We start from the raw sequence: 15989 nt of genomic DNA on the forward strand, positions 1-15989 counted from the left end.
ATTATCATTATCTTGTTATGTCAGAGACACATAAAAAAAACCTTGTTTCTTTATATAACACATTTATTGCTACAGAATGTGATGTTAATTGCCAACTCACAAGCAACTTAATTACCCCATGAAAGTTGGCAAGTAATTAAGTTGGCAGAGACCCCAACCAACTTCCCCTATGAAAGTTGGCAAGTAAGTAGGTTGGCAAGTTGACAGAGATCCCTACCAACATTCCCTCATGAAAGTTGGCAAGTAAGTTTGCAAGTTCGCACATGCCCCACGCTATTTCATATGCATGCATAATATTATTTTCCTATTCACGTATTTTTCGTGTAACCCCATGTTCGTGTCGGCTACATAAACTATCTACCGACATTTGACATTCCATTTACAATGGCTACGTCATCTGAGGTAAGACCTGCAAGCAGTCTCTAGAATTTAGTGTTTCTTTGCTGTCTTTCCCTGAACATTGGTCTTGGTTAACTGCTCCCAAGTAGTGCAGTTGATGTTGCAGTATTGTGCGGAGGTTAAACTTGGACGTAGACTATTGAACTTGAACATTTACCGATGTGCTTGTAATTGCTATCTTTGCTTGTCGATAGCCTGTTTGTATCTGTGCATATGCATGCAGTGTGTTCTGTGTATATTCTGTTCATAGTCACAGTGTCACCGCCTTACCGCCTTACTAAAGAGTCATTGTTTTAAAAGGACAAAGTCGGCCATTTTTCATGATTTTTTTTTTATATCAGATACTACTTATATTGTTTGACATGTTGAAAGATAATGAGTGAATGGGGGGACCATGCATATATTCGTCCCCGGTTTTAGTCAAATTTAATGAAACCATCGCAAAAATGAATTAATGGCCATGACCATTAACATTTTCGCGACTGTGTCATTGATCGTGTCTAAAACCGGGGTCGAATATATGCATGGTCATCCATTCATTCAGTATCTTTCAACATGTCAAACACTATAAGTAGTATCTTGTATCAAAAAAAAAAAATCATGAAAAAGTGTTAATCAATTTTGAATTTGTTTCTCTGTAATTCTCAACACATGTGTGCAGAAGATCTGAATCAGTAAAATCTTTTTCAGTTTTCTTTGATTTAAATTGAAAGACATCTGAATTTCTCAGAATCTGCCCCACCCAGTATGTTGGTGACTGTAAGCTAAGGTCAGGGTCATTTGCTCGGAAATTGAAGGTCAGTAATTGTGCACTTGTACCGAACTTGTTTAAAGATCATCAAAAAATTTTTTTTTGTCGAAAGCAACTGTTCGAAATGTTTTCTACCCGGAAAAGTTTTTAAACCTGATATGTTGCCGTGAAATACATTGGTCTATTTCCTCTTTAAAATTTGACATTCATACAAGGTCAAAGGTCATAGCCTTTATCTAGTCCAGGGTGTACACTAGCTGTTTATTTTACTTTTCCTGTTTAAAGTTCCAAGACAAGAAATTGACCTTTTTAAGCTAACAATTCTCTAGCGGTTTTTAAGCTCAGAACCCCTGTAAATTATATATTTTCGGAAAGCCTAGATATAGGGAAACATTTTGGTTACCATAATGTCACCATTATTTACGTAACTATCATGTGACAGGTAATTTGCATAACCTTTCAAAAATCGGTTTTCCCACGGTCCCGAGGGACCGTGGTTTTCCCTATGTTTTGTTTCAATGCTTTGAGATATGTGGCTGAAATTTGTGTGAGTGCAAGCTGTCCCAAAGATCTTACAAAAGTGTGTCTCAGAAAACAGAAAATGTTGACACTGTTATTGTAGTGGGTGTGATTGTAAACAGAATTGCATGATAATACCAGAATGCGCTATGAATATCAGGGTTAATTTTATGTGAATAATGTGAACTTGGGAAATAATCAGAGTCATGTCAATGGAAGAGTAGATGCTGGTTCTGCAACTGATCTGTATTTTGTTGAATTGTCCTTGAAAGGAACCGTGATCATGGACTGAAGAATGGCCATGTTATGGGTGGTGCAATATGCACATGTACCACTGCAAGCAATTTCAAATGTCTGACTATTTCATAAAATCCCTAACCAACATCTCTGGTTTTAACCTGTTCACCACCATGGTTTAAACCAACCCCATTGTTATCATTTGTGTATGCGAATCTCTTAACAGGAAATCCAAGTGAACATGTTAAAACCTATCTCGTTGCTTTTCAAAATTCACGCAGGACAATGGCCATTAGTGACAAATACGGTAATTATGTAATGGTTGAATAAACACTTTCCACTTGTAATTCATTAAAAATTCGATAGGTTCCAATTATTTGAGATATTATCAAGATGGGAAAAGGTTGCCAGCAAATTCATTTTGGATACAAAGGTACCGCTAGACCACAGAAGAAAGTTTTAGAAAACTATAGAATTTGTAAAACAGCAGGGGTGTGAATCTCGTAAATTAAACTTTGATGTTACTTTTTGACTTTTCACTGAAAGAATGGCCAGCTAGATGTATTGCATTATGGAAAAACACTGTATTGGACAATCAATGTGGGACGCAGAAGTCATCAAACCATCAATTACCCACAAGTCTCTTTGATTTGTATCAACAGTTTTTTTCCTTTGGAAAAAGTACTACCCTGCAGATTTTCAATCAAAATTAGAAAATAAGTTCTCAAACTCTGAAAATGTCAAAAATTTGAGAGTACTATTCATCAGTAATATTAGTGCCTTAAAAGTGTCAAGAAAGTTCGGTAATCTTTTGGAAGCCAGTAATGAAAAGACTTTGATGGTTGTTCCCTGTCAAGAGCATCACTCACAGATCACTGAGTTTAGTCCGTACAAAAACTAGGTTTATAGTGTCAAAAGTGGATTTTCTGCTTTTGTACAATATTTTGTCGTGTTCTTAACAAAACTCTAAACTCAGGAACTTGGTTTCATGTACTACAGATAATAGAGTTCAAAATCATTCTCAAATCCAATATGAAGAACACAAATGCAGATTTTCAAAGTGACAGAAACTGCCTTGACCCTTGGTGGGAATTCCGTTTGCAAGGAAAATTTCCTTGATTCTATGGAACATAAGACAATATCTGTTTGCACATCAATTTAATTGCTCAGTTATACGAATTTAAAGTGTTGTTGAAGTCAAAAAACTAAAACCACTCCACATCATTTGATGTCATTAATTGATATAATCACCACAAACCAGGTTTATGTGTAGTGTTCCGTCTGTACAACACAACTACAAGTAGCACTTTATTAGTTTTGAAAAGTACCGTTTCACATTTCTGTGACTGCATGTTGGTAATCTGTGCATCACATTCTATTCTGGATTTGCCATACTGTCGTCTTTTATCTGAACACAACATTGATAATGAACCACATAATAGTACTAAAATCCATCGGTGTGTCTCGTTCAAAGTCTACCTCCAATTTTCTGGGTTTGCTCTTGAATTCTTCAATATTTAATAAACTGCAAGGTACATCGCACTTTTTAAATCACTTTTCTGCAATCACCAATGTTCTCACCACAGGGAGAAGGTTCTATCAAACCAAAGGCAGGCTTTAACGGTCAATATGAGGCTGAAGTTTTGCGGAAGGCCATGAAAGGTCGTGGTAAGTCTTGTTTGAGCGGTCATGTCCTGTACAACAGCGCCCTCACTATATTGAAGTTGGTGAGGATTGCTATTTCATTTCAGCATGGCATGATCTGATTGAGAAAGTTCCTAGTTTCGAAATAGAGAACAGATAGGTTATTACATTTTCCAACTAAATTGATCGAAAAAGTTTCAACTTCCTAAATTTACACACAGATTTCTTGTGAATATTTCCGGAAATCCTCCTACTCGAACGTGTATGATGAGAATGATTTGTGAAACTATGGTGATACTGTGATTTAAAGCAAAATAAAACACTTGTAAACCAGTGCCTCATACAAGTTATACAATTTTCTTCTTCTAAATAACGTGATAATCTTATTTTGCGTTCCAGGAACTGATGAGCAAACCATTATTCAAGTTGTAACATCATGTAGCAATGAACAGCGACAGCAAATATCAAATTATTACAAAACAATGTATGGCCGGGTAGGTATTGAACCCAAAATAATGAAACAGAGAGTTCTTAACTTTTGCTCAAACTCTCCCTGGGGAAAGATTAAACCATTCTCTGTCATGATCTAGTATAAAATGACTGGGTGCGATGCAAATATTAGGACTAAAGAAACAGAAGCATGTATTCTGTATCGATATCCTTCCTTCAAATGATCCACATCATTATAAGGCCGTACCCAGAGGCTTCCTTCCTCCAATGAGTGTTCTGATTCTATACTGTAAAAAATTGTTTTGCTGTGTAGCATTTTTTATAATTCTTGGCCCCGTGTATTGTAGAAAATTCTTTGTGCGACATAAATCTATTAATGGTGAAACTGTCAATACAGATTGTGATTTCACCATAATGTATGTCTATGTTCACCATGATGTATGTCTATGGTCACCAAGATGTATGTCTATGGTCACCATGATGTATGTCTATGGTCAACGTGATGTATGTCTGTGTTCACTATGATGTATGTCTATGTTCACCATGATGTATGTCTATATTCACCATAATGTATGTCTATGGTCACCATGATGTATGTCTATGTTCACCATGATGTATGTCTATGTTCACCATGATGTATGTCTATGGTCACCATGATGTATGTCTATGGTCACCATGTCCGTAGTCCCCATGATGTATGTCTGTGTTCGCCATGATGTATATGGTCACCATGGTGTATGTCTACGTCTGTCTATGTTCACCATGATGTATGTCTATGGTCACCATGATGTATATCTATGTTCACCATGATGTATATCTATGTTCACAATGGTGTACGTCTATGTTTAGAAATTGGTAGAAGACTTCGGGAGTGAACTGAGTGGTAACTTTGAGAAGACAGTCCAGGCACTGATGCTGTCTGCACCACGATTTGATGCTGCGGAATTGAAAAGAGCAATGAAGGTAACCATTGAAGTTCCAATCTCTCTTGTTTGGCGTTTCCGTCTTACATTAACCTATGCAAAGTAGATTCATGAGCATTCTTGACTATGCAAATCAAACGATAATGAGTCATTTTGAATGGAGTTATTCCTTTATTTGAAAATCTTGACAGCAATGTGGGAACCGCTAACGTGAGGTTTGTAGTTTGCATAAGATGTGTTGAATCATATCAGTTCAATGACACAACTCTTTTATTATGGAAATACAATAATTGATAGGTTTGTCTCTTTCAGATTTCATATAGGAACGCAATGCATTCATGATTTCATGGCTTTTTGATTGACAGGACTTCTCTGAATTCACACTTACATTGTTTTTTGATTGACAGGGTCTCGGAACTGATGAAGCTGCTTTGATTGAAATCATGTGCACCAGAACAAACGCTGAAATACTGGCCATTAAATTAGCCTACAAGAAAGGTACGGTTAAAGGGAAGTGGTCATCGGAACTGCGTATGTGCGACTTTATTGTTTACGAACAATGTATTTCATGCACTATATATGGATGCATCATGTCAACATAGCTGCAACATTTAAATTTTACGATGTAAATTATGACAAACGTGTTAACTTTCATCAATAGCCAACATACCTTGGATACAGTGTTTACATGGGTCGTAGGGGTCCCTAGCGACCTTTGAGCGCAGTTCCGATGACTGTCTTCCTTTAAACAAATCCATCAGTGTAAATTTCTGAGGTGCTGATTTCATTTTCAGGTTGAGGAATTAGGAAAGAAAAAAATGATTGAAATATGCATGCCAATTTGTTTCTTTTGGTAGTATTGTCGGAAGATTTTTTGTTTACAAAGTGTTTGTCAGTGGATTCATAGTTTACAAAGTTGTACATGCCAGTAAGGTTGATGCCTCAGCATTGTTACACCATATGCATGACTATCATTTCCACTAGATTACGGCGGAGATCTTGAAGATGACCTGAGATCAGATACATCTGGACATTTCGGAAAGTTGATGGTTTCTATGTCAGTAGGAGGCAGAGACGAGAAATCAGGGGTTGATGTTGCTAAAGCTAAGGATGATGCCAAGGTGAGTTGGTCATCAACTTTCAGTTATTCTGTTTATGCATGTCATGATGTGGCAGAGCCTCAGGGCTGACATTGATGACTAGCGCCAGCAGTGCCAGTATTAAATGTCAATTATTCCTCTGCATTGAATATATTTTCAGATTTAATTTTTTTCCGGATTTCACCTACTAGTATTTAGAGATATTTCAAACCATGTGCGCTTTCCAATAGTCAGCTACAGCCATACCCTAGGTCTTGACCTTAGATTTAACGTTGTTATAGAATTAAGATCAAGTTTATTAGCACTGGTAAAGCCCAACGCATCTCTCCTACCCCATTATCTCAAAGCTTTGTGCTTTCCCATCGTTGCTTCGGAACATCTGTTGTAGTTGGACTGATTCTTCCAGTTTGCCATACCACTTAGATCCAGTTTACATTGTAGGATGAATTATTGGCCACAAAGTCGAATGTCACCTGGGATGACAATTAAGAACTTTAATTGGTGTTTTCCACAGAATTTCAACAAGTTCCCATCCCTGGCACTCTCCTTATTTCTCTCCATACTTCACGAATGAGGAAGATTGTAAGAAAATTAGACATATAGAACATATAATGGGCCAAAAAATTGCCAGCACCACTTCAAAGTGTGCACGTCAAGTCTTTTTTTTCCCTGTTTTTCTTTGCCCCTATGGAAAAAAGGGGAAAATTTATCAAATTCCACCAAAATACAAAAATTGAAAGAAAAAAAAATCATGCCGCGCCGCATCGTTTTTGCCACATGTCAATGACCCGAAACAAACCTCTTATTTTTTGGCCTTATATATGATCATGTTAGAAATATACTGATCACAGTTGTCATTTTCCAAAGACACATTTCCCCGCTGTTTTCCAGAGGGGACAGGAACTTATCAACTTCAGTAGCCAATTATTTTGCACTTGCTGTAAAAACAACAGACAAACCCAAACACTTTCTAGGCAGTGATTTCAATTATTTCATTTCTGTGTAATTTTCAAGGCATTGTACGATGCCGGCGAGCAGCAACGTGGGACAGATGAATCAAGATTCAACGTCATTCTAGCAACAAGAAGTTTTGAACAGTTGCGTGCGACATTTGATGAGTACGCCAAGATATCCAAGAAAGACATTGAAAAAGCAATTAAGAGTGAGTTTTCTGGAGACATTGAGAAGGGCCTGCTAACCATCGGTAAGTCACTGGTGTGATTTCAAACTCAGTTCATCAAGTTTTGTGAAGTTTGTGGTGATTTAAAGTGAAACAACTTGTTTTTGTAGAATTTGTTCATTTTACTGAACAAAATGTAGCAAGGAAATTTGCACACAAGATATAACCGTGCCTAGCCTCACACATGAATCCGGTCTTTGCTGTGATGTAAAATAATTCTTTTTGTGGTCAAATAGGATCAGACATGTTGCCAAGTGTACTTGTTACCAGTCTCACATCATATCCTTGTAAAAGAATTCATGGGCTGACTCGAGGAAGTGTTCATGTATTGTACTGAAATATAGTGTTCAAATGAATCAAAAAATAAAACGGATTACGAAAATATCAATCAAGCAAAACTGTGTACAGCAAAAGTGTAATGCTTGAACTCACATATATGAAGGTTGAACTTTCCAAGATTGTCAGATGATAGTGATAGCTGGTACTAACGTCCACAGATGTCTCAGGCAGACCATTTTTGAATCTTTTTCAATTGCCATGGTTTTATCTCAACATTAAACACAGTCAAATCACTGACATGATTAAAATGATTTTTTCTTTCAGTGAAATGCGCGCGCAACAAAGCCGCATACTTTGCAGAGCAACTGTACAAATCCATGAAGGTATTGTAAATAATTTATTTTAATTTGAATAATCTTTTATAATATTATGCAATAGGAGATACTGTAACTGCGAAAGTATACCTTCTAGAAACGCCTCTCAAATTATTTCAAAATTGTATAATTGTGACTTTCTGTGTACATTGAATCAAAACCATCGCACTAGTTTAAACCTGCCAAGTTTATGTGTCAACATCAGGTCAAGTTGATTAAAACTAGTGAAGCATAACATATATGTCCCATATGGTGCATTTTAACATAGACCCTGGAGAAAAAATGTCTTTTTTCGAGGGTCTATGATTTTAACAAGAAACTAAACATTTGAACGCCCCTGAAAACAGAGACACTGTAAACATGACTTTGACAGACTAAACCTGCTATAACAGATCAAGCCAAGTGGGTGAAAATACGTATGATTTTGGCTCAATACTGCTTTTCACTAACTTTGCCGACAGAGAAAGTATACTGTCAGACAAGAAAGGGTTAACCCTTTTATTATCGTGGTTTGGCCTAAATCCATTGTTATCAACGGTGATTACGGTTCTGTTTACCGGAAATGGGGGATGAACAGGCTAACATAATTATGCAGGGCTCGAAATTACCTTTTTCCCTGGTAGTCCACTTGGGCTACCATTTTCTAAAGTTGGTAGCCCGGTGACAATGGCTGGTAGCCCATGCATATTTTAGTTCAGGGATTTCTTTTTTCGTTACCAAGACAAGAAAATGCTATTTTTTGAGATTCTGCCAATACAGTGAATTTTCTAGTTATTTGATGTGAATATTGGACACCTTTAATACCAAGGAAACAGGTACAATGGACGATAGTGATACTCAAAAGTTTGGTGACCTATTGACAACCCGTTTTACTCTCAGAGTTGTATGCAAAAGTTTGATAGTCGCCATGAAGATGACACGACCTTCTCAGCACTGAGACATACTGTACCAGGGCTAAAATAGACCATGGGCTTTCTGTTGGGAGGGGACATAATTTCCATGTAACTGTGATTGATACATTATGATCAAAATGCAACTAAAATGTGTTTTAATTGGCCATCATTTCCTGTGCCTGCCATTCAAGTCCGTCAGTTCAGATATTGAAATTTGGTTGCAGAGTTCCACCGCACGGTCGTCTTTGCAATTTGCATAATAAAGTCACAGACTGGCCTTTCTGTGTCCAGCAGGGTTTGACTGTAACCCATTTCATGGATTGTGGTAGCCCCAGAGAAAAGTTGGTAGTCTGTGGACGCGGGACTACCGCTACTTTCGAGCCCTGTAATGTATGAATTGAATATCTGTTGCATAATTTGCATACAATCATACAATGTGTGGGAGTCTATGTAGATTTGTCGGCTTGTCAGGTACGGTTTATGACCAACCGTGGGCTTTGTAACTATAGGATATGTGTAGACAATTTTCATTGAAGTATTGTCTTTACTGACTCAGCTAATTCAAAAGTCATTTTATTTGTTTCATGGTCAATTCTTTGCTCCTTACAGGGACTTGGCACAGATGACGACACTTTGATACGTGTGGTTGTGTCGCGATGTGAAAAGGACATGGAGCAAATCAAACATGAATTCCAAAGAATGTATTCACAGCCTCTGTCACAGTTCATTGCTGTAAGTACCCATGCGTCAATCAAATAATTCTTTAACAGCTTGTCAGAGCATTCTGTGAAGAACTTTGCATTTTAATTTCAGCCAATCTATGTGGTTGCCATCTTCATTGTCATACCGCATAGAAAAAAATTGTATCACTTTGATATTTGTAATGTTCTTTGTAATTATTGAGAACTGTCATTTTGGACGGAATAGAAAATAGCACAAACAAGAATGCGTGCTACAATGTTGAGCAGGGATCCCAAATTTATATTTGCAATTCAAATTACAATTTCTTTCAAAGCTCAGGGAATCTATTCAATAGAACTATTACAATTTCTAAATGTGCCTTGTGACAGTAATTTTTATTGGTCAGTTTCATGAAATTATGCATAACAGAGACGAGAAAACCCAATATTTGTCAACAGACAAATTTTCTTTGAAATTATGTGCCAACCATTTTACAAATTTTTAGCCTTTTGAAAGTTTGCAAGTTGATGAATTTTAACAATGACAGGAGGAAAGAGGAAAACCAATACGGGAAATACTGACTTTGTTTTAGAGTGATGATGGCCAGTAAAACAAAGCTAAGAGTTATTTAACACACATGTGTGTTGGGAAACACACATGAAACCTACAGACTGAACAGTGTCACTAAATATCTACTGAGACCATGTATCAAAATGATTGTTTTATTTCCAATGGCTTGACACTCAAAGCCTGTACTTTTGTTTTTCTTTATGCAGGATGATACATCTGGTGACTACAAGAAAATTCTCCTGGCAATCGTCGGAAATTAATCACCACGTGCACATTGAATTAAAGTGATATAACAGTCATAATTCTCCGATTTGGAAATCTATTTCAGAGTAATAAATTTCGGGAAACTTTAATCTAGATAGCAATATAGCTATTTACACGTTAATTATGCACGATGAAAAAACTTGATGTAATAACAAGAGGATATGTCACGTATTATCATTTCATCTGTCTTAGATAGTCTTTGTTGGAAATGAACTTTTTATGAATGAATGTCCACGACTCTCAACCTGTTGGCTGGTACTAAATGCAACCACTAGAGGGCGCTAAATACAACCACAAGATGGCCGCTTAGTACAAGTATTAAATCACCATTTTTTCTACGAAATATGAAATCTAACAAAGGCTATCTGACTATATTAACTTTAGTTTCCCAGATATATATGTAGGAGATAGTATTTAAATACATCTTTGTGCACCTATCAATCTCATTTTATATGACAATATTGCCTTTATACACCTGTGCCTACAACATACAACAGAGAAATATCTACTTCATCACTTGGACACACTTCTCTCTGCTGCCTACTCAAAACTATCATGAAATTGTGTCAGCTTTTCTTAAAACATTCCTGTATGCTTGATCCTCTTACACTAACCATTTGAAACATGAGTTTTTGCTGGCTGACAACTCTCACAAAGTTTGACACTACACACACAAGTGCCTGGAGGAAATAGTGAAAGAATCACGACTAGAGGCAATTTAGTTTTAATTATCTTTTCAGTTTGTAAAGAGGCTTGAAAATTGTTCTTATTTTAGCTGCAGATTCTCATATTTTTTAGCAAGAATTTTGAATATGTTTTAAAGCTTACAAAGAAGATCCTGTTTACATAAATTGACTTGAATAAGATTAATTGATTTCAGTAGAATCGTGAAGTCTATTTATACCGAAGACATTGCTTTCAACTCGTTTTTTTTTGATAAATCTCCCTGTTCATTCTCATGCATTTAGAAATAAAGCACAGATGGAACTGCTAAACCACTTGTGTATCGTACCATACTGTTAATATTCCCGACATGCACAGAGAAGGACAATAATCTCTGGGCACAAAGGCTTGATTGGACAAACGGTAGACAGTGCAATATTATGCATATATTTGTCAGACTCCAATAATGAAAGGAAGATCATGTGCCTCAAAAGTAAATGACACAAGCATTCCTCAAGGAAAGTTTCAACCATTTTCTTTCAAAATCATGGATAAAAAATCTTGGGTCACCGTGCAAATTTTGGAACGAGAAACAAATTACCTTAAATTTACTGATATTTGAAATTCAAAATGGCTGCCATCCCTTTGTTAACTCTATGGGTAAAAATTACATTTTCAATTTTCACAAAAGTAAGATAAAGGAAAGTTTAATTACTCAACCCCCCCAAGTGGTAGATCAGTGGAAATTTGTTAAAAATTGAGTCTGAATACCATGAAAGGATAAATAAAAGAACGGAGACAGAAGAAATAGATGATAGGTATGTTGGATGATGAACTGATGAAAATGATGGGCAAACTCATTTTACTCAGAAATATTTCATGTTGTGAGAGGTCATGAAGACTTCATACAAAATTAAAGGATACATTGTATGTATGTATGTACGTACGTACGTACGTATGTATGTATGTATGTATGTATGTATGTATGTATGTATGTATGTATGTATGTATGTATGTATGTATGTATGTATGTATGTATGTATGTATGTATATGTGATTGCTATCAAATTCACTCAATGTAAACATTGCCCATTGCACATGGTTACTGTTCTCACATCTATCTACATCTCAAGGAATGAGATTCCATGCTTATTTGCCCAGGTCCAAATTGTAACAAAATTACTATCATAGGTTGCAAGGGACATTTTCATAATATTTTTGAATACAATATGAGGAAGCAGAAATATCCTCTCCTGTCTTCGTCTTTTGAAGTCACTCTGTGATCTTAGCAAGGTAATGAGTGTGAGGAGAAGGATTGATAGAAAACTCAGATCTTTGCTTTTGTTCACTTTCATTGTTGGTAGGGTGAAGGTTTATGATAGAATGTTGTGTCAATGACACTCAACATGAACATATCTCATTAGTCAAGTTCATTGAGGGTGGCCAAACACAGTAAAGAATGTTACGAATTGTCTCCACCAGGTATTACAAAATTTGTTTATCCACGGTTGTGGAGGGACCGTGGTTTATCCTGTCATCTGACAGGGGCACGAAAAGACTATTTTGACCGAGGATTCACCAACAACTGTTATGATATACCTCCAATGTTGGCTGCAACACCACAAGTGTACAGTAAAAATATACACGCTAATAAAATTTGACAAAGACACTGAACTGAATTATTCAGTGCATGTAATGTGTAGGTTTTCTGTAACGCGTTTGCGTGATGGAGCGCCCGCTACGACCATATCTTCAATTACATGTCATCTCTCCCAACCAATCCCGATATCTTCATGCATCTCTCACAGTAGCCGATTAATTATAGTACAAACACTTTGGTTTCAACAATTGATTGATTGATTGAATTTATTTGGCAATTAAAATAAAATATATAAAATGTACATTTGACATTACTGCCGAGGATAACACAAGAAAGCAATTGATGCTTATTTCCATTGTGGTCCTCGATGTTAAAAAATACAAAATGACGGATTTGATTTTGACAAGACGGCAATTGTTCTGCTTGATGTATTGGAATACATGGGGAAAATGTCATGACAATTATGTTTTATAAAGTGTAGATAGATATATATCATTCATTAAAATCAGAGAAACATTCTTGACATTAAGTGGTCTTTTACTCTTTTTTTGAACACACCGATTGACTCACATCGTCTTAGTGACAAAGGTAAACTATTCCAAAGTACGGAACCTGTATAATTAAAGGAATTAATGCCACAACCTTTTACCCTTGGAATCTTGAAAGATGCAACACTATTTCTTGTACTGTAACAGCTTATGTATCTTTGTACTTGATTTCTCATGTAATCGGGAGCATGGTCATTGAAGATATTATGCATATGATTAACTTTAAGTTGGTTTACTCTCTGTTCAACAGGCAACATACCTACTTGACGGAATTCGCCCGGCCCAATGTGAGCTCTAGGCGGGACATTCAACAGAAATCTGATAACTTTATTTTGAGCCACTTGTAGCCGTGATTTAGATCGTTTTGTAAGCCCAGAGTACCATGCAGAACAAGCATAATCGAAATAACATTGAGCATTGTTGAGTCAGCGCTGAGACAAGGAGCTTCTTTATATCAAATTTAAATCCCTTGCATTTCTGTAAAGAAATTTCACTTTTTTAGAACATTTACTGACAATATCATTTACGATGGAATCACCCGACAGCGACTGATCTAATTTTACTCCTAAATTTGCAACTTGCCGCTTTGACTCAATGTCAGTTCCACAACACTTTACCTGTAGTTCGTTTGAATTTTTCAACTTTCTTTTTGTTCCAAATAGAATTGACTCGGTTTTACCGAGATGCAAAGACAACTTGTTGTCAACTAACCATTCCTGAATTGTCTCCATTTCACTACTCAACGCCTCCTGTATTTCATTTATGTCTTTGCCAGAGACAAACAAAGCCGAATCATCGGCGTACAATAGAATCTTACACTTAACAGCTGCTGGCATATCATTTACATAAATTAAAAACAAAAGCGGTCCCAGTATTGATGAATGAATCTAGGTTGGAAAAGTACAGCTCACTCCGGAATAAAAGACGGCAAAAGAACATGTTCAAATAGATAAATACGGATACTTCCTCAGTGAAAAGGTATTTCTCGTAATGACACACAGCCAGAATAAGTGCTACAGGAATATTATGGAAAAGAATAATCATGACATTTAGATATAATTTTCTGATAATCCTCCCTTCAGATTGTGATTGTATTTCTCACCATTTCATAAAAAATATGGTAGATTGATTGGTTTTGCTGTTCATGAGCAATATGCGAAACTCATGCAAAATCTCTACTGGCCAATAGGCTAGTAACTAAAATAATCACTAGCAACACGATTGGAACTAATTTGGGATACTGATTAGATAGAGAAGCAAGTCGGTTTAATCAGCAAATGTAAGCTCATCTGAGTTTCTTTTTAAGTTATACACTTGTTTTATGAGTAATTTGTAATATTGCAACATTCAGCTGTACAGCATCTAACACTTTCGAGAAATTCGAAAAAACACGAAGATCCAATTATCCCAAATTAGTTCCAATCGTGTTTGGTCCACAAGGAAATCATAGGGTCCTCAGGTCCAATCCTGCGTTGTACTAAATATAACGCAGTTTTTTAACGCGCTTAGAACAGGGGCCGAGAAAATAGGAATACAAAAAAGACACTACTGTACGTCAACATTGTAATATCACACTGTTAAGGTAAATGAAGATGACTATCGACAATGACACTATTTTGACTGCAACGAGATTGTGAACCTGACACATGCATAACTTTTTTTTGAGAAAGGTAAATATGTTCCGACATTATGAAAAATAAAACATATCTACATAACTGTATATGTGTCGAACGAACGAACAAACTCAAAAGCAACTTGTCTGAAAACATAAAGTAGTCATTTAACTAGAAAGAAGAGAATGAAAGAAAAATATATAAAAAAATCATATCATCATATGAATGCGTTCAGGACGCACCCTTCTTCAAGTCTTACAACCCTTGAGAACTCCGTGATAAAATCCTAGCCTCAGCTTTATCCATGCATTAATCAAAATAGAATCTTAGTTTCATAACATAGAATTGGAGGGTAACTTTGATCCTATCAAGAGTAGTTGAATTTCTAACATTCCAAACTTATTTTGCAAAGGAACAAACAGGCATAGCATACAGGGAGCAAGTTGAATTGCGCTACCACTCTCGCGAGAATGCGTGACGCAAGCTGAGGTCCTTCGCCTATAGTACCGATCAATCTGTTGAGTTTTTTTAAATTCGAATTTCCCGTTTTGCAACCCCCCTGAATGAATAATTTGAGTATCTTTGGATAATTTTGTCGGGTTATACAGCAAAGCATTCGGGTAAACTTCTCTATTGAAAGTTACTGACCCGCTTCTTGGGGAACAACAGGACAGAAATAGATTCAAGAGACTGAGTTTTTGTCGCCCAAGATCTCCTTGCAATAGCCGATATGAATTGTAACGAATGTTTTGTTCTTCGTTATTGATGTGAACCTTGTTATAAAATAACAGCGCAATTTTGAGATATAATTCCGATTTGAGAGATGATTATTTTAATAGGATTATTAATAAGTGATTTCTAAAAAAATAAAGTTGATTAAAACCCCTTGATAACCCGCAGACGACATATCTGTAAATATGTGTTACTAATCCACAATTATTCAACAATTGTAACGTGAGTTTTTAATGTCATAGTCAACACCTTCATCATTCATTGACAGTTTAATTCAGTGTTGACAGGATGAGGGGAATATTGTGTGCGTCAGTGAATCGGAATAGGTCAGTTAAGTAAGCAAAGGGACTGAAGTTAGAGAAGTTGTGGTAAAATTGCAGATGCCGTCAATGCCATAGGCGGGGAAAACGGTTTGGCCAAGTACTGAGCCATTAGGGACACTGCATTGTTCAAATGTTGGCTGAGATTATATGAAGTTTGTTCTTTCATTCTGGAAGCTAGGATGTCTAATTTTGTTCTACCGTGTTCAAGGTCGTGTTCGTATTGTGTTTACTAGATTGAGAGATAGA

The 15989-nt window shown here is 36.3% G+C and overlaps 2 protein-coding genes across 3 annotated transcripts in view; one reads left to right on the plus strand and one right to left on the minus strand.

The window, feature by feature from the left end:
- LOC139122663 (uncharacterized) overlaps positions 1–15989 on the minus strand; it is a 249372-nt gene that overhangs the window by 148446 nt on the left and 84937 nt on the right. The gene's annotated exons all lie outside the window — the stretch shown is intronic.
- LOC139122655 (annexin A7-like) lies at positions 229–11259 on the plus strand. 2 transcript variants are annotated; one of them, XM_070688251.1, is made up of 11 exons: positions 348–402; positions 2133–2213; positions 3493–3574; positions 3950–4044; positions 4850–4963; positions 5331–5421; positions 5908–6044; positions 7038–7227; positions 7807–7865; positions 9359–9481; positions 10207–11259. In XM_070688251.1, the coding sequence occupies exons 1-11, from the start codon at positions 385–387 to the stop codon at positions 10258–10260; spliced, it is 1044 nt and encodes a 347-aa protein (XP_070544352.1). In that variant the 5' UTR covers positions 348–384; the 3' UTR covers positions 10261–11259. The 2 variants fall into 2 exon arrangements, with proteins under 2 accessions (XP_070544353.1, XP_070544352.1); XM_070688252.1 differs by lacking the exon at positions 2133–2213 and having other exon boundaries at positions 229–402.

The sequence above is a fragment of the Ptychodera flava genome, chromosome 22 (genome assembly GCF_041260155.1).
Source record: "Ptychodera flava strain L36383 chromosome 22, AS_Pfla_20210202, whole genome shotgun sequence".
Taxonomy (NCBI): domain Eukaryota; kingdom Metazoa; phylum Hemichordata; class Enteropneusta; family Ptychoderidae; genus Ptychodera; species Ptychodera flava.

Excerpts from the sequence above, each read along its gene's own strand:
- LOC139122655 (XM_070688251.1), top strand. Across the intron at positions 4,964-5,330 it reads AATTGAAAAGAGCAATGAAG|GGTCTCGGAACTGATGAAGC; the intron begins GTAACCATTGAA and ends TTTGATTGACAG. Across the intron at positions 6,045-7,037 it reads AAGCTAAGGATGATGCCAAG|GCATTGTACGATGCCGGCGA; the intron begins GTGAGTTGGTCA and ends GTAATTTTCAAG.